This window comes from Echiichthys vipera (genome assembly GCF_963691815.1).
Source record: "Echiichthys vipera genome assembly, chromosome: 5".
Lineage (NCBI taxonomy): Eukaryota > Metazoa > Chordata > Actinopteri > Perciformes > Trachinidae > Echiichthys > Echiichthys vipera.
Window position 1 is genome coordinate 26,606,613 of NC_139830.1, and position 25,356 is coordinate 26,631,968.

Here is a 25,356-nt window from a genome sequence, read left to right on the forward strand (position 1 = left end):
CCCTTTTGAGCAAGGTGGTCTGAGAGAAAACTCGACTTTTGCACCTCCTCTTGGCTCTATGTTCAGGCTTTTAAAAGATCTAGCCTGTGACGTAGACTTTGGCCAATCACAGGTCATTTCAGAGGGAGGGCATTCCTATTGGCCATTCTACAAATGCCAATGTGTGTGCACGTCCCTTCAGAAGGTAGGAAGAAGAAGAGATCTAAATAATGTTCTGACAATTAACACAATAAAACGTGACAATATCGCAAATGTAGATAAATGTTGCTTATAGTTTGCTGCTAACTGTATCGTGTTTATGTAGCTAGCTACTAGAGCCTAGGCTGTCATCTCAAAGGGCTTTACAGGCCCACAAGTTTTCAAAGAATCGAAAAATGGACAGAATACCAGTCATAACACAGAGTCACCACCAAAAACTTGGATGTCAGAGACATTTGAGTGTTATTACTAAGAACACTCCACTTATGCTGTTCTTTGTTCTTTATTGTTTGTTCCAAAAATCAATAAAATATGCAGGTTAGCACTGTCGCCTCAAAGCAAGAGGGTTCGAATCCCGGCTGGGGCCCTTCTCTGTGGAGTTTGCATGTTCTCCCGTGTTTGCTTTGGTTTTCTCCGGTTTCTTCTGCTTCTCCGGAGTGTGAATGGTTTGTCTCTATGTGCCCTGTGATAGACTGCCGTCCTGTCCAGCATGTGCCTCACGCCTGATGTCAACGGGGATCAGCTCCAGCCCCCGACAGGGACAAGCGGTTGAAGATGGATGCATGGATGGTTCCCTTGTCCTGAAGTAGATTTTTTGAATGGGTTTTTGGTTAGATGGCTGAAATAAAGTCTGTCTAAAGTAATCCAAACACAGGCTGAATAGATTTTCACATTCCAATGTTGAAGCTTGTAGGCGATGCTAGAAAGTGACTAAATGAGACTACAAATGTCATGACAAATCTCATGCCAAACACGAGAAATCAGTTGGAAGCTAGTGGGTGGTGTAGTTTATTTACAGCCTAATGTTAGGTTTTTATCTCTGGCAGTTGCAATTACGCTTCAAAAATCATAAAGGTGGTGTTTATTTGTGAAAATTATCTTGAACAAAATGTGTAAGCATTTTCTGCAATAATCCAAAATCCCAAGGAAAAATCCTACTGGCTTTTTGTCGAGGGAAAGAGAGCGATGCTAACTTAAAAAAGACCTCATCCCTGCAGCGCTCTATACAGCACGCACATATGCCCGTGGTTGTCTTGATGAGGAGCGTTGGTCACTACCTTTTAACAAAAGCCCTTTTGAATAGCTTCATAGTGACTAAAATGTGTTTAATTGCATAAGTTAGAAAATAATTGAAAGAAACAAACAAAGCAAAAACATTTGAATTGACCTTGAATCAGATTCATATAAAACCATATCTGCTCACCAGGACTTCCACTGCAGGCACTGAAGGACAACCTTACTTTATACTTAAAACAGCCCTACAAGAAATGTAAACAGACGCTCAACAAAATATAAACACAATTGCCTTCTATACCCTCCTCCAGTCCCCAGGCCACCCCTCACCACCCTGGTTACAAGTCCAAGAAACACATGGGGGGAAAACAGAGGGGGGTTTAATGTGGAAAGGTAAATCCAGCGGCAGAACTTTTACGGCAGGTATGCATCATGTGTCTTTTTCCTATTACATGAAATTTCCAACTCCTCACTCCTGTGTAACGCAAATAACTTCAGTGAATGTGTCATTTCAGGATTTACACACTGATCACCGGGGGGTTCACTGGTACATGGAGGAGATGCTTTGTAATGCTGCCATATAACGTGAGCAATAACTGAGATTTGTAGATGACTCAAAGAGTATCTGCGGAAAAAAAAGTCGGCTTACACAAGAACTTAATCTAAATGGAGCACAGGCTAGATAAAGGGGAAATAAGAAACAGGAGGAAGGGTGGAGCTCGAGAGGATTTCTCCCCCCAATTTATATTTAATTTTGCTTGAAGTCCTTTGCCCTGCCCGCTAGAAAAACATATGGTTCAAATAAGTGCGACCCCCCACAGACCCCCTGGAGTCAAGCTCTCATTAGTGAATTATCTGGACGGAGTAGAGCAGAGGAGGAGGAACAAGCCCGCTGCTATTTCAGCTTCCAAAAAATACTGGCAAATCCTGACATGGCCTTTAAAAGGGTGGCGTAAAAGAGTAACAGGGGGTGTTCGAACCACTTACGCGGCACTGGTCTTACATGCTACAGGATAATAAATAGTAAGATTGTCTGGATCAGGTCTATGTAACATATACTCCACTGACTCGGAGGCCTCATCATTCATTGGCTCGCGACCTTGGAATGTCACTCACATTCCCCCTGACCTTCGTGTGTCTCTTTCTCTGGTTGCTCGTATATCTGTGCGCTCCTCCACTCGTGTTTGTTTTAACTTTCTCAGGACCCCTCCAAAACCCACGCTCATGCATCGTACACCCAAGAGGACAGCAATTTCCCTCCTCCGTCCTCCCGGCAAGCCAGATTTTCTCTCCCTCCCTCTCTCTCTCTCCCTCCCACACCGTCTCTCCCACTCACTGTCTGCGTTTACTCTCATGTGGGGCTGAGGCCGTAACGTCAGCTCGTTCTCAGTCAATCTCGTCGTGTTTTTTTTTTCTCCTCCCTCAAGCGCTACTAGTAAAACCATCACAGAGCTAGACGTGTTAGGGCTCAGAGAAAAAGACGACTCATAGGTGCTCTCTCGAAGAGAAAGTGAGCTCACACTGTGGTGTTCGACGGAGGTCACGGTGAGTCAGCCGGCTGCTTGGCCTCTTACTCTTCGCTGCGGGATGTCGCTTGTGAGTCAGGGCGGCAGACTGGACTGGGCTGTATCCTCTGTGTCACACGCTTCTCATTCTGTTGAACTTCTAACCCTACCCATTTCAAACCCAAACACACCAAACCACAAAACCATATCTCAAAGGGTTGACTTTTCCTTTCTGGTAAGACAGATGTCCCTGTCCTGACTCCACTGACAACAGCACTTTTTTTCACTACAGACAGTGTAGGGTTTCAGGCGAAGGAAAGGTGTTTCAGCTTGGATGTGTTCCTGTTCAGTAGGGTACTTGAGAGGAGGGGGGTTGTGGCAGGGGCCCCCTTTGGTGCTCCCATATTTTAAAAAAACAACTTCAAAAGTGCCCCCTGAGGTAGATAAAACATAATAAAAATGCCCTCAGGGTGCCATTGAATGGAGAAAACGTGATGAAGTGCCTTTTAGGGTGTCCTTTGAGTGGAGAAAACATGATCAAGTGACCTCCATGGAGAGTGGTTCCCAATCTTTTTTGGTCTGAGGTCCCCCCTGCAGCCCATTCATCGATTCCCAATATGTTCTAAAATTATATCTAAGTGGATATCGTTAATATTTGCATACAATCGAACTGACAACACTAGGGCTGGTTTTGGTTAGCAACTGTACTACTATTGGCTACTATTACTTGGAGTGAATGTATCAAGCGTTTATCCATTATTTTAAGAGAACAATTTAAACTGTTTATCCCAAACTGTAAGCTAATTATTTAAACTGTTTAGTAATAACTTTTAGCTACTTATTTCTATCACTTATTCATTATTTGTATGTATCTGTTTTTACCTCTGTGCTCACTTGTTTTCACTCACTCTTAAATAACTGCAACATTGTGTTCAGGTATTACAATGGTTAATGTTAATATGTGGATGTATTACTTTAATCGAATCATAATTTCTATTATTTATTGGTGTATTTTCCACGTATACCCCGTGGCAACTGCAGAAGGACCCCTGTTAGGAATCACTGCTCTAGGGTTCCCTTCCAGGAGAGAAAAGGTGATGAAGTGCCCTCTGGGGTCCTTAAAATTGAGAAAACATCAGCTGACATGCTAGAAAACTTTCTGCGTGCTCGTGCCCCGTCGTGTGCAGCTGCTGCCCTCTTTACTTACCCCTCAGAGAGCCTGAGTTCACCACTGTTTCTGCTTAAGGTTGCTTGATGTTTTTACACAGCACTTATTTGAGGCTGGGGTGCGTCAGATGCCACGTGCGAGTGACTAAAGTTGTGGAGATGTGCACCTGTGCCACATTTGTCCCCTCATTGCCAGTAGACCTACCAGTCTGTGGGTGCCCGGAGGCCAACATTGTTGCATTCAGACGGCAGGAAACTTCCACTGCAACATCTTCAAGCCCTGAGGCATCTGGAAGCGAACCAAAATGACTTGTGACTGAGGCTGTACTTTTGTGTTACATAAGCCTACATTTGAATTGATGGGAATAGTACTGCAGTTCAGTCAGAGAGCTTTGAGGTCAGGGCATCTCTGAAAATGTAAGTCCTAATTCCTGATTCGCCAGGGGAAATTGGTTCCCATGTGAATCATTTACCTAATCTTTAACTAATGATTCAGTTGTAAAACATTACTCACTAACTGAACATTTCTTTGGTCAACCTCACATGAACAAAGTTCCCTTGATCAGCAGTCTTATGAGTACCTCCCAACCAGTTATGCTGCTACAGATCATGGGTTTTTCAATGAAGGTCTATACTGACCCCTGCTGGTTTATAAAGTAAAATAGCCAAAATCGAAATATTCCTACTTGATATAACCATCTTTCAATATAGGCTATATATCCACCAACACATAGGCCTCACTTTCATTTAAACTAATGGGACACAAATACAAAGACCTCAACACAATTACACAATGAATTCACCACAGAATAGTTTAACCTGAATTGATGTATTGTAGTTTTGCATTAGAATTATTAATCAGAATCAGAATCAGGTTTATTACTAAGGAGGTTTACACTCAAAATAAATGTGTCTTGGTATTTTGGTGCATAACAACAAACAATTAAGAATGACTTAACAACTTATTTATAGCTTTGTATTAACTTGTCGTTTACCACAGTGTATGTTGTATTTATCCAGTAAGCTAATAATAATAGTAATAATAAACATCTAGGCCTAACAACACAAAATATTAACTTTGAATACAATTTTAGGGCAATCATAAAAAGAAATAGTAACACATGTACGTTGGGTTCTCCATATATTTAGGATTAATTTGTATGCAGAAGTTTTTTTTTCAATTATTTAAGTTAACTTAAAAAAAATACCTCAATCATTTAAGTTAACTTTAAAAAATCGCCCTTAACATTTAAAGCGGAAAAAGGGACTTTGCGACATTTGCGACGGCGCAGTCAATGGCGCACGAATCGGAATACGGCAGTGAGAAGAAGATGGCGGAGGGAGGTAATGATGCAGAGTTGCTGAAGGAGAAGGCGAATAAGTACTTTAAAGGTAATGCGACACACCTGTCAAGTCAATGGCTTAATATCCGAAGTGTATAACAGACAACGATGTCACTGTTCATCACAGTAGCGACATAATTGTGTGGCGACAAGCTGCAAGCCGGAGCTGGTGGCTAATGGTCAGCTAAGCTAATGTTGCTGTGAAAGCATGCTAACCGTGAACCCATTCATTGGATTACTGCTCTGAAGTGAGGTTAGCTGAGGGAGCTAACGCCAGCTAGCTGACATAGCGTCGACGTTAACACATGTCGTCACGCGTGGCGGCTACAGTGCACCGCTAACAGGGTCATATCTGGTGTTTTGTGAGGGTTTGAACCGCAGTGTTCACCCGTGTGCTCGTGTTCAGTCGTGTTAGGAGCTTGTCGGGCAGCTTAAAGCGAGATTCACAGAAAATAACATAATAAACAGAAAATAGTGTGTTAGCCGGCGGGCGCGTGAGCAGCAACAACAAATCAGTCACATAACGTTAATATTCAGTGTTTCATTGTTTCAATGCAGTTACTATTTCATGAAGATGCACATTGGACAGCAGTTCATTTTCAGTCACAGTGTGCCGTTTTTGGGCCAATAAATAGTTAAATTGCCAGTGGTGGAAGAAGCATCACTCAGATATTGTAGTCAAGGGAGAGTAGCAGCAGTGTTAGCTCATTTGAAATAGCTTATATACTGCTGGCAGCTTAACTTTTGAGTCTTTTTGCTCTTTTGTAGTTTATATTTTTGTTCTATTCACATTTCTAACTTCTAATTATTTGACTTTTGTTTATATATCTGCACCTATTGCATGGCCTGCAGCAGCACATGGGATTTCCCTCTTGGATCAATACAAGCTTATTTGAACCCATAATTATATATCAATAATTATATATCAATGTATTAGTTTAGATGTATGTTTTGTATTAATCTGAATCTGCAAAAAAAACTGGTGACCAAAGCTTCAAAGTAATTGTAGTGCAGAAAGTATAGTGGAGTAGAAGTTGCATGAATCAGAATCAGGTTTATAACCAAGGAATTTGCATTACAAGGAATTTGCCTGGATTTGACGGTGCGTACATGGAAACAGACATAAACATAAGCCTTAAAATAAACCTAAGCAGAATAAACTGTTAACCATAAAAATAGAAAGTATATACATATATGTATTTACACAAGTAGTGCAGGAGGTAGCTTGCAGTTACAGTGTCCAGTGATGAGGGGTGAGGGGTCTTTAGCTGTGTTCCAAAGCTTGATAGCATTTTTAAAATGTATAAATGAAAATACTCAGATACAGTACATGAGTGCTTAGTTATGTTTAACCGCTGTCAATTTGACAGACGGGAGCATCACAGTCAAGTTCTCTGCCTTCGGCCAACTCTGTAATCTCTGTTTAGATGGCTTCTTAATTTAGGTGTATTTTAAAATGACACTCAGCTGCCTGATTTTCCGAAGGCCAAATACTATAGAAGGTTACTCATGTTATTTTGGGAGATTTCAGGATATGTGTCATATATCTGGGATTAATAGAATAAGGAATGTATACATACAATTTCAAACATAGAATGCCAAATGTATTAGTTCAGATTACAGTATTCATGTATGCATTATTTTCAATTGCCATCAATTCTTGTAGGGAATAATAATAATAATAATAATAATATAATAAAACAACTTGCAGTGTTGCACATTTGTATTGGAACTTTTTAGAGTCTCAAACTTTCCAGTGAAGATGTGACATTTGTTTTTCAGAGAAAGACTATGAAAATGCCATCAAGTACTACTCCGAGGCCTTGGAGGTCAATCCATCCAATGCCATCTACTACAGCAACCGAAGCCTGGCATACCTACGCACAGAGTGCTACGGGTATGCCCTGGCTGATGCCACAAAGGCCCTGGAGATAGACAAAAACTACATTAAGGGATATTACCGCCGTGCCACCTCCAACATGGCACTGGGCAAGTTCAAGGCTGCACTTAAAGACTATGAAACGGTAAGAAATATATCATCTTTGACTATTAGTAACTTCACACTTTGAACTGTCATGTAGTCTGAACCTAGAACATGTGAGGCATGAGCAATGTGCACAGTAAACTAAATGTTTTTCTGATATTCTCAAAAAGAAGAGCTCTCCAGTTCCATCTGTTTATCTGTCACCATGAGTTAGGCTCTTCATCTTGTCCTAACAGTCTGGAATAGGGATTATCCTTTAAACCGGTCATGATGCCAATTAGATCCAGTTTGAGTATACTCATACCACAGCTAATTTGGTGTCTATTGTCGTTCGTGCTGTTCTCATAATAAGCAGTATAAATACACTGAGGCTTTGGCAACAAAGGCCTCTAAAGCGCTGCCATAGTCAAAGCAATTTATTGCACAAACTTGACCATGACAACAGTAAATGAGAGCTAATCCTTTTAAAGCTAGAGGGAGAGGTTGGAGCTAGATTTATTTGTATTTATTTATAGATCTATAGATGTAAAGGAAATACCAGTGACAGATTGTGAATGGTTTAAATAGTTCTCATCCAGTATAAACTGTGGAAAAATTAACAAATAAACTTTTAATATACTTTTATTAGTGTTTACATCCTGGTGTCCAGCTGCACAGTCAATTTCCCCATATCTGCCTTGATGCCAGTTGATGATTAACTAGTGTGGTTAATTTATTTAATTTCCCTGTTCTCATGATAGGTAGTGAGGGTTCGACCAAATGACAAGGATGCAAGGATGAAGTATGCGGAATGTAACAAGATTGTGAAACGGAAGGCTTTTGAAAGAGCCATCGCCAGCGATGAGATTAAAAAATCAGTTGTCGACTCTCTGGACATCGAAAACATGAGTAAGTTTCCTGTTATTGATACAAATATACAGTATTTATCTGTAATGGTAATGTGCTTTCATCAAAGTTGTGCTGTAAAACAGGCCCGTCCACATGAAGATGCATTTTCCTGTAACCCCACACCTTTTAGTATCGTTTTGGCCGACCATCCACATGCAGCCGGCATTATCAGAGCCTGAAAACGGTCTTTTTTGTAACCAGGTCCCAGAGTGGGACGTCCCCTGTGGCGTTGTTGTCTGGACGGCGAAAACACATACTTTGCCGTCATCTTTCCACCTCGGACCACTGACCCCCGCTGTATCACATAACAACAACAACAGCGCTGCTGCGTAGAGAGAGACTCAGACCCACAGACTGAACTGGACTCTGAGCCACATGCATAGGAATGAATTAGGCCGACCATATAGTTCTCCCTTTTCCCTGATGGTCTGAATAAGTCCCTAATTTTGTAGCTACTAGCTTTTTATAAATAAAGTTGCCAAGAAGGTCGCAAAAAGTAGCGAGACGGTGCCCGACTGTGAGTGCTTTGGGACTGGGAAGGGCTCACTGCAGCACCCGCTGCTCAGTGAGCAGTTACTACAGAGTGGTTCGCGCATCAGAGTCCAAAATGCCACAAAAGTCTCCAATAACACCAGAAACAGTCAACAGATTTTTTTATAGGATGGAGGAGGATTTGGGAAGTCTCCAGATTTTTCAAGAAAGTCTCTGGTGTTTGTATTCTCCACAGCGTCTCCCCGTATTTTCTTCTCTGTTGTTTGTGTATTTCTGTGGCAGTTACAGCACCACATCTAGTACTGTACTACAGCTTTTTCAGCTGGTTTCATGTGGACGCGGATATTTCTTGAGCCGAGCCCGCGTGGACAGAAAACCTTTTAAGAACAGAGAAAAAAGGGGTTGTTTTCGATCGTGTGGACGTTCCCTTAAACTACACTGATGTGAACATTGTGTGAACCACTCGATTCTTCCCTGTGATTCTTGATTTTTCACCTAAAATTAAGATGATCTTGTATTGCAGCGATTGAGGATGACTATGAAGGCCCACAACTTGAAGATGGGAAGGTTACATTGAAGTTCATGAAGGAGATGATGGATTGGTTCAAAGACCAGAAGAAACTTCACAGGAAGTGTGCTTATCAGGTAAACATGTTTGTTCTTATGAAACACATAAGAACAACAAACAAACTTGCTTCTACCAGTGATTAAACTTTTCTGTACTCTTTCAGATTTTGGTGCAAGTTAAAGATGTTCTATCGAAACTACCAAGTCTTGTCGAAATCACATTAAAAGAGGTGAGGACTTTGAAGATAATCACTAGTGAAGTGACTTAAAATTACTGGTGGTTAATGTGCAACAAATGCAACTGTAGACTTGTATTCTTCGATCTGCTCTTAATGGGACTGCAGTGGTGAGAGTCACAGCACGGGACTAGAAACATAATATTCCTGTTATTCTTAATGCTTATTATATATATTGATCTTTTCTGTTCTGTTTTTCATTGCCACAGACAGAAAAAATAACAATTTGTGGTGACACCCATGGGCAATACTACGACCTCCTCAACATCTTCACGTTGAACGGCCTACCCTCAGAGACCAACCCCTATGTATCCCTTTCTAAAGCCACCCATCAGCTTTTTAATTTGTGTTCCTGTTTGCATCATTGTTCGTCTAAAACCCTCAAATCATGTGCGTCGTAATGCTTAACCACAGAATTCAGCTCTTCAATGGCGACTTTGTGGATCGTGGCTCTTTCTCTCTTGAGGTCATTCTTACGCTCTTCGGCTTCAAGCTGCTCTACCCCGACAACTTCCACTTGCTTAGGGGTGAGTGCCCCTACAGTGTTTCTGTGCATGAGCCTGTGTATGCAAGTGTAATGTTTGTAGTAACATGCTATAATAATGTGGCACACTTGTGATGAAGTTCAAAGCACAACACTGAAATGAATGTATTAACCTTTTTACATGTTCACATTTCATTGTTTTCTATTATTTATGTTAATGTATAATATTTAAAGATTGTTTGATCAAGAGTTTTGCATGCAGGTAACCACGAGACGGACAACATGAACCAGATGTATGGATTTGAAGGGGAGGTTAAAGCCAAGTACACAGCCCAGATGTTCCAGCTGTTCAGCGAGGTCTTCCAGTGGCTTCCTCTTGCACAGTGTATCAACAGTAAAGTACTGGTAAGTAGTGGCTTTGTGAGCTGAAAGAAGTCACAGGGCCATGCAACTCATATTGTTATTCAACAGGTCCAGTTGGTGTTTGATATTTCTGACACCAGAAAAGATTTTGGGATAGAGTAGAACTTGCTTTGTGTACAGTTCTGAAACTGGGTCCCAAATCCTGTTTTACGTGTCACGGTCTCGTGAACTCAGCAGCATGTGCTTCAGAGACATGGCTGCACGATCAAATTCCAGACACAAACGTGACCATTGCTAGCTTTAGATGGTACAGGCGACAATAAGCATCTCTCAAGCACCAGATGTCAGGCGTTCTCCTCCTCTTCTGCTATCACTGCTCTGTCACCCAGGACCATTGTCATTGTTTAAAAGAAATACAAACAAACCAGTGCGGTTTTACCCATATACTGTACCAGAATGATAAGTAGGTGTAGTGAGACTCCAGTATTGACACAGAGCAGTGGTGATAGGTCTGGTTATGCAAGACTTAACAGCCATAATTCACCCACATCTTACTGATGACTGTTATTTTTGCAGCCGCAGTGGTTTGATATTTTGTACTGTGCACGCAGTCCTAAAAAGATTCTGTGTCTCAGGTTATGCATGGTGGACTGTTCAGTGAAGATTGTGTCACATTGGACGACCTCAGGAAGATTGAAAGGAACAGACAGCCTCCAGACTCAGGTAGGCTCAGACTCCATATCCACCACCAGGAGAAAACTGGCACTAATAAACCATCTCTCTAGGAAAAAGAAAAACAGGTACATTTAACACCTTCCTCCGCTCTTTCACAGGGCCCATGTGTGACCTCCTCTGGTCTGATCCACAGCCTCAGGTCAGTTCCCATCACCCAATGCCTCATTAGTCTGTTTGCTCAGAGTATCCTCCATCAAGTGGTTTGTTTTAGAGCAACATTCAGTCCACGTCTATCTCGGACTAAGAAGTAATGTTAAAATTCCACTTCTCTCTCTCTTTTGTACAGAACGGCCGGTCAGTCAGCAAACGAGGAGTGAGTTGTCAGTTCGGTCCAGATGTGACGGAGCGCTTTCTGGAACAGAACAAGCTAGACTTTGTTGTGCGTAGTCATGAAGTCAAAGCTGAGGGCTACGAGGTCACTCACTCAGGGAAGTGCATCACCGTGTTCTCAGCACCCAACTACTGGTACGTAATCATGCTGGCTAATGGAAGAGTGCACAGTCAGCTGTTACTAAAGCTGTCCTTTTAAAGCGTGTGTGTTGTATCCTGCTTTCCCCCAGTGATCAGATGGGAAACAAAGGAGCATATATCCACCTCAGGGGATCAGACCTCAAGCCAGAATTCCACCAGTTCACTGCTGTGGTCAGTATCCTATACTCTGGAAATACTGTTGTTCATAACAATTACTAACCACTGGTTTTGGAATTGGGCTTTCTAACTGTTGGGTCTTTTTGTCATCATGCCAGTTAGTTTTGGTTATAATTTACTGATGGGCTTCAGTGTACAGATTCCAAATAAGGAGTGGTTTTTTTCTACTAAAAACACCTTTGGCTAATAGTTTGGGACTAACTCAAAGCTGCAGTCGGCAATTGTTTTGATCATATTCACTGAAACCGCCACTATGCTCTGATAGAACAACGTAACTCATCCGGTTTTAAAAGAAAAAAACGCTCCTCTACGTCTGCCTAGAGCCTGTTTGTTTTACAAAAATCGACCGTGCCCGTATCATCCTGTCCACTCAGCACAGGGCTGTGTGAGAGCTGACTGTCAGTCACAGTTCATGCACACGCCACAGATCCCCCTACCCCCTCATGCATGTTACAATATCACATACCTCAAGCTAGGCATACGTTAAATGACTTTAGCAGTAGCTATCTATGAGTAAGTCAGCCAGCCTACCTCCATGTAGCGTGTACCCCATGCTGTTTATTGATGAGAGAAGACACATGCGCGTTCACAGGAATCTGGTGGGAGGGAGGTGGTAAAGGGGGAGGGGCCTGTGAGTTGTAAACATTCAAAATTTGACCGAGTCAACTCGATCTGCCAGACTTGCCGACTGCATCTTTAACAACAGGGTATCAAAAATTAATTTGGGGTCTTTTAAAACATATGTTGAAGCATGATCTAATGTTTATCTGCCTCTCACTCTCCTTTACAGCCTCATCCGAATGTCAAGCCCATGGCGTATGCCAACACGCTAATGCAGTTGGGGATGATGTAGAGGCCATGCTTATCTGTCTGTGACACTGACGACCTCCCATCTGACCTGAACCATCCCAGCCACCTCACCCCCTACAGTGCTCGGACATGCCGTCGCTCATGTTTAGCCTAAGGGATCCCTCTCCCCGACAAACTTCCACTAGTTGTGTACAGAAAACACGTGGTATAGTTCAGATGGGAAGAGATCACTTAACACCAGCCCAGTTCCGTTCAGAACTGGGTCCGTTGTTTCATGTTATGAGTTAAAACTGGAGAATTTTCCATTGTCTATTTGCCCGATCATGTGTTCCATCAATGGGTAAAACAACCTTTCAGATGAGTCTCCTTGGAGCTGCTTGGTTTTAAAATATTTGATATACTTAGCAGGTGGGATCAATTAGCTGATATGTACCAAAGATCTGTAATGAAAGTGATTGTTCAGTTTTTACAAGGAGCTTCTTGTGACTCTGAAACCTAGCATTGTACTGTTGGCCTGTGTACACAGCTTGGAGTATTGTAAACTGGGTTATGAGCAGCATGTCTCTCAGTGTTTCCCAAACTATCCCACAGTATGTCCACTTGTTTTATAATTTTACAGGAATACAAAAATGATTACATGTACGATCCCAGTCCAAAAGAAAACAAATAGTCTCTGGGTGCACTCTTTAAGGTGCTGTTTGCCATTAGTGGTGTATTAGTTGGTTCAGTCATGTAGCTGGTAACACTTAATTTGCACTGCTGCACTGCTTCCTGTTGAGGAAGATATTGCTGCTCTCCATGTTCTGTCTCCTCAACCGTCATTGTGCCACTCACCCGGCAGCTCCCGCACAGTCTACTCTCCAAACTAGCTTTGGTGTGAGGCAAACACTGATAGCACTCTAGTCTCCAATACACATCCAATTACTGGTGACCCACATGTGGATTTCTTCAGTACACAAACGTCCAAAATGAAATCCTGTCTTGAAACGCACAGCTGCATTGTCCGATGGCCCTCAACTTTTTAGATAAAAAAGAAGTACACCGATGTGTATGTATATATACTGTACCATTTAAAAGATTCCGTGTAATGTTTGGAGAAAAGTATTGAATAAAAAAATCCAATCCAGTGATTTTTAGAAACAATCTGGTATATTTTTTTCTCTATTAATGTGACTACCTATGCTTATTTTGTAACAGTGTTATTTGTGGGCAGGGTTTCTCACTATAACTACCTAGATGTTAATTGACATATAAATATTTTTAAGTTATTACTAAATTCACCAATGGTGGAAAGTCCATGTATGCAAATATTCTACTTTGGAGGTATTTGAGCTTTCTGCTCAGTTTCTATTCCACAATTCAGAAGGAAAATTGTTCTTTTTACTTGACTACATTAACTTGATAACCTTGATTACTTTGCACATACATATTAATACAAAACATAAATTATGTATTATGTATATATATCCATTGGTGACATTCAAAAGTTAACTCAGCAATATATACAGTAAAAAAAAAAGCACTTCAGCCTTTACCAGCTGCATCATTAAAGTGATGAGCATCAACAGCTATATGATTTTATAATATACATTACTTTTTGTAATATGTGTGTTTTGCGAGTGCAAGTGGCCCAGAGGGTCGCCCGCTTCAGATTAGAAGTGTTTTAATCTGATGACAGAGGAGGCCCAACACGGGAAATGCAAAGTTAGATTGCATTTAAACATTAGGGGGCGTGCAGAGCCAATATCATCCATTAAATGTCACTCTTTATACAATTGGTGATAAATATCAATATTAACACCGGCACTGATGTGTTTCATCACCGTAGAGCCAAATCATTTAATTTACAGCAAAAAAAAGAACATTTTAAATGGACACTACATAGACTTAGCGGTGGGGCCGCCATATTGGCCTGGTCAGTGTAATCTGTGGTGAAATTAACTGTCAGCGCGTTTAATTGATCATAACTCACTCACTGAATATCTAACTGATTTTCACACTTTTTTTTTTTTGCTGTAAAGGCCATACATGTAGCTATGATACAGGACACATGGTTGTCTTCAAAAACAAAACAGGGATAGTTTTTTTTTGGTCTATCCTACCTACTTCAAATATCACAGTGATATGTAAAGTAGGCTATGATGGGTATTTTGCAAATCACACACACTAAATATGATGGAGAAGCAGAAACACAGGGGCAGTAGAGTCAGCAACTTTAATAATTTGCAAAAACAATATATGATTAAGCTATATATATATATTTATATACACACATGTAAAATCTATAGTATATAAAAATATACGATCAACCTGGAGGGCCGATAATGGTTGATGGTCTCTCCCAGCCTTCCTTTCTCACATTGGACAAAAGAAAAATATCGTACACTATGAAAGGAAACATTGCAACTCATTGAACAAAAACAACAAACGTAGACCTACAAAATATGGAGTAGAGGAAAAAGTTGACATCATAGAAAACCCTCTTCATTCACTTCTTGAATCAAGCAACATCAGTCTCGCTGTTGTTCAGGCCAGGTTTGGCATCCACCGAACACAGCAGCCTGTACAAAAAATTAAGAAGGTATTTAACGGGTTCGCATCAATTATTTCCAAAAATTAAATTGGAAAACATTAAACCTACCTTTGTGATGCATGTGGATGTGAAATGGGAAAATGCAGAGTCTGAGGTATTTTTATGCCTTTGGGCCATGCAGATGGAGCGTGAGCTCTCTGTAGTCCTTTGTGTACTCATGGCCCTGCGCTGCCACGAGGTCTATCTGGAGATCTGTAATGGAATGAGCAAAAAGGAATACGTCCCATCAGATAATAGCTAAGGAGTTTAAGAATAGAGAGATTAAGAATAACATGAACATTAAGTGTCACTAAGTTTCTCTTACCTGAGTAGAATTTAAGTTTCTCTCTCAGCTCTTCATTGATGAGGTTCCTTCACTCAAACCCCCCAAAAGACTCTTCACTATGGTCTTTGCCCTCTTTTCTCTGGCCACGGCATTCTTCTTCTCCCGCTCCAGACTTTCCACTCTAGCCAAGGCCTCATTGAGTCTGGTCCTAAGAGCGGTAAGAGAAGCAGGAAGTGCATAGCCATGATCCTAGCAGAGAGAGGGATGAGCATGTTTGAGTCAGGGTTCACTTCACAAACAGCATTTTGACACCACTAGTTTATGGGCCACATTCTTTCTCATAGTAATCACCTTTCAAAGCCACTGCCAGCACTGTGTGCGTGCCAGGAATGCATGTTCAACGTGTCTTCAATCGTGTGTGTATGGGTTTAATTGTGAGTGTGTTTAATATGAGTGGCAGCAAACAAGTGAGATTTTAATATTTCCATGACCATTATGATATGATGTTTAAAGTATGTAAATACTCACATCATTAGGCTGAGGTTGTGGGTGTGAGGTATTCGTTTCTGGGGGATCCTGAGAGGCCACAGACAGGCTTTCTTTAGCTCTCCTGGAGGTAGACGTAGTCCTGCCCTTTTTCAACTAAAATGAAGAAGCATGTTACAATACGCATGCGCGCGTGTCTCACGCCGTCCTTGTATATTTTTTTATCTATTAATGTGACTACCTATGCTTATTTTGTAACAGTGTTATTTGTGAGCAGGGTTTCTCACTATAACTACCTAGATGTTAATTGACATAAATATTTTTAAGTTATTACTAAATTCACCAATGGTGGAAAGTCCATGTATGCAAATAGTCTACTTTGGAGGTATTTGAGCTTTCTGCTCAGTTTCTATTCCACAATTCAGAATGAAAATTGTTCTTTTTACTCGACTACATTAACTTGATAACCTTGATTACTCTGCACATACATATTAATACAAAAAATAAATGATGTATTATGTATATATATATATATATATCCATTGGTGACATTCAAAAGCTAACTCAGCAATGTATACAGTAAAAAAAAGCACTTCAGCCTTTACCAGCTGCATCATTAAAGTGATGAGCATCAACAGCTATATGATTTAATAATATAATTGTTCTGAAATGGGTCATTTTGTACAATTTTATTTTAATTGTGAGTGGCAGCAAACAAGTGAGATTTTAATATTTCCATGACCATTATGATATGATGTTTAAAGTAGAAATACTCACATCATTAGGCTGAGGTTGGGGGTGTGAGGTGTTCGTTTCTGGGGGATCCTGAGAGGCCACGGACAGGCTTTCTTTAGCTCTCCTGGAGGTAGATGTAGTCCTGCCCTTTTTCAACTAAAATGAAGAAGCATGTTACAATACACACACACGCGCGCGTGTCTCACGCTGCTCTGTGATTGATAGTCGATATTTACATGTATGAATGCTAACAGCCTTATGAGGCTACACCTACTCTTTGGAGGTGGCCCGGGATGCTGAAGACAGATGGAGTCACACCATCTCGGAGTCGGACAATCTGACCCGTCCTATCAAAGTCGCCCTGCTTAAAATGTTCACAGCAGAGCACTGACGAATCACTCGCTGTGAACCCTTCTCTCCCCATAGCCGCTTCCCACTTCTTCCTCACAGCTTTGTCCTTGGGAAACCTTGAACATGTGACAGTTGTAATCAGTTGTAAGTCAGTGTAAAGGAATATCACTTACGAAGTTTCAGTTCATGGAGGGCGCTAAACATAGCCTAGCTAGCTGGCTACAGTAATATCAAAGATCCTAGCTCTCTCTGGTAATGTTCTACCCACGACATACAGCCAATAGTACGGTAATGTTAAATCTTACTTGTGAAAAGTGATCCCCCGAGCCCTATTTGCGATGGTCCGGCGATTTGAGCAGTAATTCGACGCACAGTGCTCTGGCATCTTGCTTTCTTCTGTAGAAGTATGAAAAGTGTGACCCGGTCCAAGATGGCGGCCGCATTTATTGTACCCAGCAGCCAATGCGGCGTCGACTCCATAGACATAAAGAGTAGACGCCTCATCGAACGTTGGGCCTATTGGCGCTGACGAGCGGTGGGGCCGCCATCTTGGCCCGGTCGCCCGCTCCACTCAGTGTAAGGACAGGACACGGTTCGGCGTATTTTAATATTCATAGTGGGATTAACAGTAATAGAATATTCTGATATATGATATATGTGATGTATGATAGGTGTTTTACAAACACTATAAATATAAACACAACAATAGAAATCATTTATAGAGTATTAATAGGCTATATTTCATACATGAATACATACATCTCTCTCTCACTCACTCTCTCTCTTTCTCTTTCTCTCTCTCTCTCACACACACACACACACACACACACACACACACACACACACACACACACACACACAAACACACGCACGCACGCACACACAAACACACGCACGCACGCACACACACATACACACACACACACTCAGAGAAAATTAAAATACATATAAATCAAGAGTATCAATACAATTAGGTCAGAGAGAGAGAGATGACATTTTGGACACATCTAAATACAAGTCAAACAGACACACTTTCATTTAAAGCACTAAAAAAAACAAGAGCCGAACCCTATATGTTTATAAATATTCAGAAATGATCCATGCTCTGCCAGTCGCATAGTCGTGGTAGTGGAGAGGAGAGGGAGCGAGTGTGTGTGGTATAAAAATATATATAACATTTTGTTAAATCGATCATTTTCACACTGTTTTGTTATTGCACAATTACCAATGAGAGTGTAGCTCTAATTGGTAAAGACAGTGATGTTGTAGGAGTACTTTGTATAGTATCTAAAATGACTGTGTCCTTTGTTTTTAGGCAAGGTCTAATTATGTGAATGTCTTCTTTATTACATATTTTAATTATGTAGTAAATGTATTTAATGTGCAAACAAAAACATGGGGCATAGTTCAGTAATATCAATTTTAAATTATACAAATGATTTAAGATTTTTCCTTAGTTAAATAAATGTATGATTTTTTCTTTTCAGACTGTTTCAACTTCTGTGGTACAACTGAACTAAAAAAGCCTGGACTCATCAGCTCTGGTTTACAAACATGTGACGTTCGTCCTGCTTTAAGTGGAGATGTGGAGAACCAAGTAAAAATGTATGGAACATTTTGTTCAGCTGTGAGAATATCGGGCACAGAGTGGAAATACATGTTCACGCTTGCCTCGTAAATCTCTAATTAATTCTTTATAATAAAGCCCACATCATGTTGCTCCTGTTTGATGAAACAGTTTCACAGCAAAGGATGTTGATCAGATTCTGCCACTTCTACTTTGATAGACTAAACTTAAAAAAAAAAAGTGACATGACGTGAAAAATGATCTCATAATTCATCTCAATGTCATGTTCAATATTTAAAAAAACAAAACTGAGAATATCTGAGGTGACCTGAGATGAACTGTCTCTGAAGTGTCTTCCTCTCATGAAACCACAGCACATCCTCCGCTGACCTACTGCTGGAAATGTGCAACCATTTACACTAGACCACATGTACGACAACCCCTCTCCTCCCTGCTTCTCCTTTCATATCTACACACACACACACACACACACATCTGGCGGGGGGTAAATTAACTAAGATTCCCACAGAGGCTAATCTCCACGCCTCTACTGTGACAAGATAATAATAATAAAATAAGGGACAGCAGCTCCTCTGGCAGCTAAATATGTATCTACCTGCCACAGCCTGAGGGACTCACTATAACATTCAAAAATGCATGGATTTATGTATAATTGTTTAAAATTGTACTGTACCGTACTGATTATGAATTGTAATATTGTAATATTAGATTAGAGCAGGAATACGCTGCTCAGTGCTCTGGCATCTTGTTCCTTCTGCTGCTCAACTCATAGGCTCAACGAGTCACTCATAGAACTAATCTGGTAGGATGACCGGTCCAAGATGGCGGCCGCATTTCTCGCGGCCCAACGTTCGATGCGGCATCTACTCTTTGTCTATGGTATGGCTAAGTCGCATTTATTTGACGTCACGACTCTCAACAGCTGATCACCACTCGTCAACTATGCGCCAGCAGTTGACAACACACCAGCAGCACGCTTCCCTGTTGTCACCTTGTTGTGAACCCGGTCGGGCACGAAGAAAATCACGTCCAGAAGCGGCGCGGAGATGCCCAAATACTGTTCAGTCCAGAGCTGCAGGAGTGACTCCGGGGACGGCAGCGACAGGAAGAGCTTCTACAAGTGAGCTGCTGCTGCTGCTGTCTTTAATCTGTGGGCTCATGTTAGCTGTGCAGGCGTCATGTCGGACTTTAAGAGACGTGTTCCTATCCGATGACTCAGTCTTTCACCACATCTACGTGTACAGCATGTTTGCTGACTGTAGTTAGTAAATATCTGATTTTATTCTGCTGTTTTTTTGTTTGTTTTTGGTCTGTTTGGTAAAGTTCAAGTTTGCGTCGCCTTGTTTTGACCTTTGAGACACTTTGACTTCCTGATTGAATCATAGTTAGAGGCTGTGAGACAGTCTGTGGCTGAGTTTGTTGACAGGAAAATTCCCTTTTTCAGAGGCATTTCACATATTTATTTTGGAAATGTGCTGTTCAGTTTGGTGGATTTGTGTGATGGTGGAGGGTTGACTATAGTGATAAATGTCACCCACATCTGGAGTTGGTTCACAGACAGGAACAACTGCTGGGACAGTGGCGGGACAGGTACTCAGCAAATAGAAAGACCATAGTCAAAAAATACTCTAAACGTTAAAGTCCTGAATCCAGTTAGAATAAATCATGCTGAATGGCTCTTTTCACAGTGTTAGAATATTAGAATATTAGAATATTAGAATATTTTGGTCTTATCACTAGTGAATACATGAACAAGCATGTTAATGTTCTGCAATGTGGAGCACATTTAAAATACTTTGTATATAAGATTCAGGAAGGTAGAGCAACAAAGAAATTAAGAAAGTGACTTATAATTAATAGATAAATAAGTTAAATACCTAACAGAATAAAAAAAACAAGACGACAATTATGTACATGTTAAACAGGTGCAAATGGGCAATGAGCTAGATTGATATCATACAAGAATATTCCACTATTTTTATATTATAATTAAACAACACATCAAATAAATGTAGAGGAGTAAAAAAATATAATATTCCACTGAAAAATAAAATAAAGAACAATAGTTCAAGTTTGTCAAAATGACTTGGTACTTGAGCAAGTGTCCTCGGTTGAATTCCACCACTCATGATGGTTTTACTGGGAATTAATTTTGAATTCTTACAACTGGGAGCCCTCCATTCAAATCTAACACGGTGCTCACAGTGACTGGAACGATAGAAGCCTGTCTACAACATAAAGCAACAGGCTTTCATGTGTGTGACAGTATCGTTTCAAAACGTGCTTCTAATATCAGAAACATCCAACAACATGAATGGAATCAGATACGTGCGTTCAAGCCAAAACATGCTGCGTTCACAGCATGAGTCAGTTCCCTGATGGCAGCATCAAGCTGATGCTCAGATTTCCAGTGTATGCAGGTATTTTTTTTTTAATGTTTGTAGACTTCACTGTCAAATTCATTGGAACAAGCGCAGCTTATACTCAGTCTTGCGGTTTCTTTTTTGATGCCAAACACTTCACTGGAAGGAGCCCGGGTGTGACCAGTGTCTCACGTCTGGAGTCTTTATTGTATTCTAGATTCCCTCTACAGGACCCGGTCCGGCTGCAGCAGTGGCTGAGGAACATGAGGCGTGAGAACTGGACTCCCTCCCGACACCAGTATATTTGCCACGAACACTTTGCACCTTCCTGCTTCAAAGTGCGGTGGGGCATCCGTTACCTTGAGAGCGACGCTGTGCCCACAGTTTTCCAGGAGGCCGAGGTAAAACAAAAAGACAGTCTTATTCTGAAAATGAAGGGCCGCACAGTATTGGCAAGTCATTATAGTGCCATTCCTTTGCTGAATACAGTTTTCTTTTTAATAAGCTGGAGATAGTTCTTTAACATTTGTACCATTTTAAATTTTGTTTTTCTTCCATGTTTGTTTCATTTATAAGCCAGAAATTTGTCTCAGCAGCACAAAATAGTGTTTAGGAGTTGGTCTTCAGCAGACATCTCTCTGACAAAGTATTTACAACTTTATGCAACATGGAAGTTGAAGTACAGTAGTTTATATACGTAAGTATTCTTACCAGTTTTTTAAAAACATTTCCAGTAAATTTCAGCATGATAGCAGGGAAAACCACCTGTTGAGGGGTGATCATAAATTATATTTAAAAAGATTACTCTAATAGTTTATTAAGGTCATTCCAGGTAAAACAAACAAACCCTAACAAATAATGCGAAGCTACGAAAAAACAAATCTGTTTCCTTGATTAAAGTGTCATAGGTATGAGGACGAAAATCACATATTTGTAAGAAAAGATGTTGTACCACACTGCTTCACAGTGTCTTTTCAAAGTCTGGATGCTTCTGATCATAAGTGGATTCTGGGCTAAAATCATTTTAGTATTTCTAGTGCTATAAATTCAATTGCAAGTTATAACTGGATTAGGTCGTCCACTGCAGGCATAAACACAACAGGAGGCAGCGTCTGTGGTGTGAAGAGGTTGATCCAAGCTTGTGATGTGGTGTGACAAAAAAAAACCCACCATTTTTTTCCCCATGAATGTACAACTTTAATCTAGGAGGTTTTTAAATTAGTAATAGTTAATATTACCCTCTCACCCCGCTCGGTAATGTATTTATTTTACCTACTGTGGCCCTTATACGCCCTCGTACAAAACAGAGGTGCTTCTTCTTAGTTTTCTGTAATTCTCATTTTAATACATTTATGTTTAAATCATCCTCTTATTTCTAACTGTGTTGTGAGAACATTGTTGTGTTATGTAGTACGATAGCTTCCCATGCTTTGGTCAAAGTCAGTAAGTCAAGAGGGAAGAGCTGGGATTACAACCATAAAGTGAAACTCCTTTGATAAACACCCACTCCTGCTTCTTTCTAGAAACGGAGAGCCACGGATCACAGTGACAAGAAGCCAAAACGGCTTCGAGCTAACGCAAATCAAAGCATAGTGGTGTCGGATGACAGGCCGGTGGCTGTGGACGCCGTAGAGATGGAAAGTACGCTGCACACGATACACCTGTACGAGATCGCCGTGGACCCGGCGCAACAGGGAGAAACCAGCCTGCTGGCGTCCAGTGATGTTGGAGAATCCGACTGCTCTCTCCAGACAGACCTGAACCCGCTGACATCAGTGGACGGATTTGAAACAGGGGCAAACTTCCCTTTAACTTTATTCCAGACAGTTAATGATATAAGTAACAGTGGAGAGGTGGTAGTCGTGTCTGAATGCCATGCTGGTGAAGGTCAAGATGAGCTCCTGAATAAAATCACCGCTGCCATTTTAACTCAGGGCCCCGGGCTGGTCGTGAATGACTCCACACTCGGCTGCACTGATGAGGCCGCGGTGTCCCTCGGCGTTGAAGACGTGCCCTGTGCGACAGAGGAGTTCTCAGCTGCCCACGAAGCCCACGAAACTCAAGTCATCGCCTACTTTGAGACGATACCAAACGTTTTCCCCAGTGAACCCTCAACCCAGATCACCTTCCCTCCGGATACGGTGCTGTCGTCCGCTCTGAGCTCCAAGCCCATCACATCTACTCTGCCCATAGTGTCCAAACACGTGCCACCTTCCCCCACATCTCTGGTCCTTACTTTGGAAAGACTGTACACGGATGAGGGAGAAGGAGACGACGGCAAGTCAGAGGAGGATGACACAGAGGGGCAAGATCACCAGCTGGAGGAGCACTGGTGAGCATGGACTCTCCGTTTTACAGACCTTTCTGTTTTCAGGTGCAAGCCACACATTCTAGAGCTTTACCCTGTATTTAAAGGGATATTACACATTCTACTGTAGGTAACACACTGACTATCGATAAATACCTCATGCAAACACACTTCAAAACAGCCAAACTATCCCTATAACTAGGAAGTCACATTAAGATTAAAACCTCTTTTGCAAATGAGACCCAGCTAAGACGGTCACAGAGCAGCATTCAACACAGGGCAACAACAGATCTAACAACATTACATAAAACCGTGCATTAACAAGGTAGCAGTATTTTCTCAAGTGTTAGTTATCTGAAGGCGCTTTAACACCTGATGGTTCGTTTCTATTCACTACCCTATTCACTGTGCACACCACATGCGAAAATTAATAGTTTTTTGGTTTTTTCCCCCGCTGGTCTGGTTCAATTTCACACCTATTCATCTGATCTGGTCCGAATAAGTTGATGACTTGCTGAAGTGAACTAAAATGAACAATTCATAAAGCAGACCGAGACCACCTCTTCAACCAGGTCTCGGTCCGCTTATTTTGTCCACTTCTGGTGCGCCCCCGAGTACGATCGCTGCATTCACACCTGCACAAACGAACGGTAGCAAATAGGGAAACAATCCAGTTCCATCCTGCCGAACTAAATAAGGCTGGTGTGAGAGTGCTCTGAAACATATTACATCTCTTTCCATTCTCTCCACGAGCAGCTACCATAAGAACAGCCTGAGTAAAGAGCAGCTGGAGGCCATTGTGTCCGAGCTGCAGAAGAAGGTGAAGGTGCTGCAGCAGCGACACCGCCGACACCTGGAGAAGCTCCTGGGCCTGGAGAACACGGTCAGCCAGCTGAAGCAAAACAACCTGATGAACGAAGAGCGACTGCAGCTGCTAGAGAGGGTGAAGAGCTCGAAATCTTTACACAAAATATGTCCAGGGTTATTTCAAGCTTCGAACTGCTATTTTAAAGTTTGTTCTAGCCGTAGGTGTATTCAAATATTTCATCTGGAAATATCGAACTCATTATCTTTTTGTTGCCTCCTCTTTCTCAGGCTTATATACAAACCAGTGGAGCAGTGTCAGACGCTGGTCAGACTGTGGCCATCATCTACGGAGAGGACGATGCTGCATACCTGTATACTCCACTAATTAACACAGAAGAAAAGCTGTGAGATCGTCTAGCCCATCCGTGTGTCTCTCTGCTGCCCAAACACAGTGACGTGCTACCTAATTTCTTTCTCTTAACTAGATGAGATCTGGTTATGACATGTGGCAGCGTGTTGTTGGATCCGCTGTGAGCTTTGCACAAATATGAATGAGTAATATGAGACAATGTTGAGTGTGGGTTTGTTTTTTGTTTTTTTAAGGTTTTCACCACTCCCCTTCATTCTCCAACCACTTTTTGTTTGACTCAAAAGTTTGTGTGATGTACATATCAAATAAAAAAAAATAGTTTCCATGGATTTGTGCTTTATTTCTATAGTTTCTGTGCGTTTATTCTGTTAAAAGATCCAAGAAAGAGTTAATTTAATCAACATCGCTGACAACTTTGACCCCTTCCTCCTCCGCCGGTGGCAGCCGACAAATCTGCAGTAACTGCATGATGCTATCGAGTCACTATGGAACAATATGTCAAAAGAATGTTTCCAGCAGCTTGTTGAATCTATGCCACGAAGAATTAAGATCGTTTTGAAGGCAAAGGGGCATCTTACCGGGCAATAGCCGGTGAGTGTATTTTTAATTAGATTGGAGCATGGTGCTATATAGTGATTAATTTAACAGCGCAGTCAGTTAAAATGTGAAAGAAAACCACACGTTGTACAGTTGTGATCACTTCCATAGTTGATATGGCCCAAATCTTCTATCCAGATAAAGATTATTTCATATCTTGATAACGATATATGTCACAGTATAGCATGTTTTCTGGTAATAGTCTATATGAAATAACCACATGGTAAACCCTATTTCAGCATATTCCTGTGTGAAGTAAATACTTGACAAATGAAAATGACTTTAGCGCAAAATGAATATAACATGCAAGCATCAGAACGTGAAGTGTCATTACCATTTTGACAATATATATAATCAGATCCCCTAGCCCCTAAAATGGTCACATCATTCTTGATACCATGTAGCCATGTTTCTTTTTAAAGAGTTTGAAAACGTAAATGACAGTTGTCAGGGCATAAA

At 41.2% G+C, this 25,356-nt stretch overlaps 2 protein-coding genes and 1 pseudogene across 3 annotated transcripts; 2 read left to right on the forward strand and 1 right to left on the reverse strand.

The window, feature by feature from the left end:
• Positions 1-5,179: 5,179 nt before the first annotated feature.
• Positions 5,180-13,497, forward strand: ppp5c (protein phosphatase 5, catalytic subunit; the record flags this gene model as incomplete). Its single annotated transcript, XM_083914369.1, has 13 exons — positions 5,180-5,276; positions 7,010-7,251; positions 7,952-8,099; positions 9,115-9,236; positions 9,323-9,388; positions 9,604-9,702; positions 9,816-9,921; positions 10,141-10,283; positions 10,877-10,964; positions 11,075-11,115; positions 11,263-11,441; positions 11,537-11,618; positions 12,415-13,497. The coding sequence occupies 13 exons, from the start codon at positions 5,180-5,182 to the stop codon at positions 12,475-12,477; spliced, it is 1,476 nt and encodes a 491-aa protein (XP_083770495.1). The 3' UTR covers positions 12,478-13,497.
• A 1,317-nt stretch (positions 13,498-14,814) lies between these two features.
• Positions 14,815-17,271, reverse strand: LOC310947459 (annotated as a pseudogene). Its single transcript, XR_014593868.1, has 7 exons — positions 17,170-17,271; positions 16,788-16,980; positions 16,556-16,669; positions 15,821-15,934; positions 15,332-15,541; positions 15,076-15,219; positions 14,815-14,995 (listed from the first exon to the last, which is right to left on the reverse strand). The product of XR_014593868.1 is annotated as an uncharacterized misc_RNA (transcript).
• A 2,172-nt stretch (positions 17,272-19,443) lies between these two features.
• On the forward strand, positions 19,444-24,627 carry LOC310947194 (THAP domain-containing protein 5-like). The gene is made up of 5 exons (XM_083913926.1): positions 19,444-19,572; positions 21,033-21,216; positions 22,339-23,147; positions 23,880-24,066; positions 24,219-24,627. Exons 1-5 carry the CDS (start codon positions 19,499-19,501, stop codon positions 24,336-24,338), a joined length of 1,374 nt encoding a protein of 457 aa, XP_083770052.1. The 5' UTR covers positions 19,444-19,498; the 3' UTR covers positions 24,339-24,627.
• The last annotated feature ends 729 nt before the right edge of the window (positions 24,628-25,356 follow it).